We start from the raw sequence: 4348 nt of genomic DNA, 5'->3' as shown, positions 1-4348 counted from the left end.
TATATATATATATATGATTTTTATGGTTATTGTTATTATATATTTAAATAATGTTAAATTTATATTTTTTGCAATATTTTTTAAAAATGAATTAATTATTTGAGTTGTCTAAATGAACCTTTTGAGCTTAACTGAATAGTTCATGGATTTTAATTGAGTTAAACTCGAACTAAAAAAATAATTTATATTAAACTCTAATCGAATTTTAAATTGAGTAAATCCTTGTTATTGAGCTGAAATCAAGTTGAGCTTTGATTTGACTCCTCCTTTCTCATCAAAAGAGATACCCTAGAAAGCTCTTACAAAGTAAAGTCAACAAGTCAGTTCAACTTTGAGATGACTCATTTGTCACTTTAATAAGTCAGTTCAACAAGTCTCAAAGCTCTTACAAAGTAAAGCCAACAAGTCAGTTCAACTTTGAGAGAACCCATTTGTCACTTCAATAAGTCAGTTCAACAAATCCCAGAGCTCTTATAAAGTAAAGCCAACAAGTTAGTTCAACTTTGACCGTATTGAGGAACAAGATAATTGGTAGGATCCAAATCTATTTTCTAAGCTCCTATAGTTTTGTTAGTGCTAGATAATATAACCCTAATATGCCTTTAAAAATTGGAATAATAGATATAATTAAGTTAAATTCAAAGTGGTGTTAGTGTAATTTTTTCTTAATTAATTAACTATATATTAATTAAGATAAATTGATCATTTGTGGATTTGTATATAAAATTTTATTATAAAATCACTTTTCTATTTTATGTATTTAAGCAAACTTTTTTAAAATTATTTGGGTTTGGATTCATAATATATCACATTTTCTAGAAAACTGTGTGATAGTAAATAGAGTTGTATTATTTGTTATCTATGAGTCATTAGCAAATACATTTATTGCAAAATAAATAATTATCATAAGTACCAAGAAAATTGAATTCGGGAAAAATTACATATCATCTTAATTGATAAAATTTCATTATTGTGAAAGGTAAATCTATATCGTGTTATTATTGAATAATAAGATGTTTCATGACTGTTATCAAGTATCAACAAAACATTTAGAAAGGTTGAGAGTATGTAAAAGTAAAAGCTGGTGTAGTTAAAAAAATATATAACTGATAGCTAGGGCTGCAAACTTTCCTGATTAGTTCATTGAAGCTGAGTAATGAAGTACAACCCTCAAACTAGTAGCAAAACACACAACTCAACATAGTTCTACTGGGGCATAAAGCCCTACACGACTTAGGAGTAATTAGATTTCAGATAGTATTTAATAATCCTAACCCATATCACAATGATGATGATGATAACTTTATGTTATTTAATTCCACCTAACAATAATAATTATGAGTTTTTTTAAATTCAACATTCATGTGTAGTATTTTCGGTGGATGATGTATGCTGACAGTGTAAAACACTATTTCAATTTCGGTCCATAGATATTAAACTCGATAATTATTTGGTAGTCTGCACCAGTGGAGCTGGTTTAACAGGGAAATTATGAATCTCATCCCTCCATGGACTCTTGTTTGATGCTGGTTCAATGGTTTTCAAAGCATGCCAAACAGCAGTGTTACACTTGAATCCAGATCCAAATGCCATTTGCCATATCCTCTCACCCTTTTTGATTCTTCCCTTGGCCTCACAATAAGCTAACTCATACCAAATAGAACTAGATGATGTGTTCCCAAACCTATATAGTGTCATCCTTGAAGGCTCCATGTGCCAATCCTCAAGCTGAAGACTCTTCTGCATCCTATCTAGCACTGCCCTGCCACCTGTCTCACAAAACATGGTACAAAGGACAGAAAATTAGTTAGTTTTTAGTGTAACCAAGGTACACACTCATCGACAAAGAATTAATCTCTTTCACGATGTATGACTGTCCCTCCCAACAAATGTCACTTTCAGGAATCGAACTTTTAACCTTTCAGTCTATCTGGGGATCCAATGATGCCTTAAACCAATAGACGAACGTCTTGTTGAGAAAGAATAAAAATTTTGATTTTATTAAATAGTAAAAGTGTATATAGTTCCCCAATAAGACTCCATGGTCTAGGCCAATAACTACATGACATCTTAGAGAAGTTCAAAATTATTAGGAGTCATTTGCTATTGGCCTGGATCATATGATTCTGGTCCATACAATAATTTCTCGAGTATGTATAGAGCAATGGAGAATTACTAACTCATAATCAATTTGTAAATTTATCAAACTGATTTAATTTTTAACTAACACTAACCAAAATCTAACTATGGTATGAGACAACCTGTGTGAATGCAGAAGTGCTTGAATGCTAGCTTGAAATTTGGCATATAGGCTTCAATTTTCATCTTGAAGAGCTTCCTCTGCACCAGATTTACCAAAAACTTGAGCTTTTCTGAAACAGGGAGGACTAATGGGCCAAGTGATGTGATGTGAACCTTGAGTGCATCCTTTGCAACATTCATGAGATCTTTGGATAGTGAAACACCAACTTTGTTTTCATCATCCTCTGCTTGAAAGACACATTTGTAGCTGTTATCATCAGCACCAACATGGGTACGAAGTGTGTGAATGAGCTGATATTTCGACCGGTATCGGTCGGAAGCATGGCTTGAAAGCAGGGCTGCAGATCCTCCCATCCGAAAGAGGCAATTGACAAGAAGCATTGAGGGATTGTTTCCCCAATACATGCTTGAGATTTCATTTTCTGTGCTTAGTACTAAGGCATAAGAATTTGGATGTGCCTGAAATTATCAAGTGTAAGGAAGTAGATCCATAATGTTTTGATAACTAATTCCTTTCATACATAAATGTATAGAAAAATGCTAGATCTCAATTATTAATTTGATGGAATAAGACAACCTTATATAAGGATTATTATTGTCTGACATGACATGTGGTTTTTACAACTATATCTTTATAAGTATAGCCATATTAGTAATACACTCTTTTTATGTTTTCCTCAATACACTCCTTGTTAAGTAAAGATAAGACTCACTAAATAATAAGTAGTGAGTCCCACATTTAACTTCATTCAATAACAAAGAGTGTCCTAAAGTATTTCTCAGAAGATCATCCTTAAAAAAGTAATATGGAAGTATCATGTGTATTCTTTCATGTACTATAGGACCACACAGTATACACTCCAAATGTACCAAATCAAAATGGATAGTGATTGGTGGGGCCCTCCTATCTTTTTCAAAAATGTAACTTTTATAAGTTTTATTTACAATTGTTCATAATGTTTGTGACTGCAATAAGAGATGAAATTAATATACATAACAAAAGGCAAGGAAATAAGATAAGAAGGAAAACCTGTAGGAGATGTTTTGCAGTATCAACAGCAAGAACACCAGCACTGCACCCCATACCACTAAGATTATAAATCAAAATATTCCCTCTAAGCTTATAATGATTCACAATAGAGTCAGAAAGAGATGGTGTAGGATTGAACAAACAACAATTCACTACAAGAATCCCAATATCCTTAGCCTGAACACCAGTTTTCTCAAAGAGTTCATCAACAGCACCAAAAAGCACAGTATCTGTTTCCTTCCTTGCCTCATCAAGATTAAGCTTTGGTGGTATCTCCAACAATGCTTCTGGCACATAGGTCAATGGTCCCAACCCAGACCTATCTAAGATCTTTGTCACCAAATTCATGTTCTCTTCTGAGAGAAACCCAACACGGTTAGCCCTATCTATCAGCATTTCCTTGGTGCAAAGACAAGAAATGTTTGGTTTGTAGCATGCAAAGTCTACCAAGTAAACTTTGTTGGGTGTTTTCATGATCAAGTGGTTGATAAGTGAGGCAACAAAGCATGATGCTATTATCAATGATGGGTGAGGGTTGAAATCAGGAATGTAAACACATGCTGCAGCTACCACTAGAAATGAGATGAACAAAATGTTCATTCTGTTAGAGACTAAGTAGTGGAACACATGCTGCATTTGCTTCAACATTATTGTAAAGGTGATGCTATTGTTCTAAAACCCTTAATGTAGAAGGGTGTATATATGGTTGTGTCTAAGATATGATCATATAGTTGGGGTTATATAGGAAATGGAAAACAATATGTTGTCCAGAATAGTGTCCCGAATAGTGTCCCGAATGATGTCCCAAACCATATCCCGAACTAATGATATTGAAATAAAAATAGAAAAAATAATGAAATTTAATTATTTTAATTGAGATGACATATTTTTATTTGACGAGAACATGGTTTGAGATACCATTTAGGATAACTGATACTTTTCAGTGGAAAGAATGGAAAGAAGCAATAGATGGACATAGATTTCGACAGATCAATAATACTTGTGGTTGGGCAAGTGTTAATTTGTGCACTGTGTAATCTGGTAGAGATAGTTAAA

The 4348-nt window shown here is 33.1% G+C and overlaps 1 protein-coding gene across 1 annotated transcript; it reads right to left on the bottom strand.

Moving 5' to 3' along the window:
• Positions 1 to 1359: 1359 nt before the first annotated feature.
• Positions 1360 to 3993, bottom strand: LOC109337696 (3-ketoacyl-CoA synthase 20-like). Its single transcript, XM_019574720.1, has 3 exons — positions 3293 to 3993; positions 2262 to 2721; positions 1360 to 1769 (listed from the first exon to the last, which is right to left on the bottom strand). The coding sequence occupies exons 1-3, from the start codon at positions 3938 to 3940 to the stop codon at positions 1447 to 1449; spliced, it is 1431 nt and encodes a 476-aa protein (XP_019430265.1). The 5' UTR covers positions 3941 to 3993; the 3' UTR covers positions 1360 to 1446.
• Positions 3994 to 4348: the final 355 nt, after the last annotated feature.

Source organism: Lupinus angustifolius, unplaced genomic scaffold (assembly GCF_001865875.1).
Source record: "Lupinus angustifolius cultivar Tanjil unplaced genomic scaffold, LupAngTanjil_v1.0 Scaffold_9_147, whole genome shotgun sequence".
NCBI classification, from domain to species: domain Eukaryota; kingdom Viridiplantae; phylum Streptophyta; class Magnoliopsida; order Fabales; family Fabaceae; genus Lupinus; species Lupinus angustifolius.
Note: the sequence above shows the minus strand (reverse complement) of the source record. Positions and strands in the feature narration are given on the sequence as shown.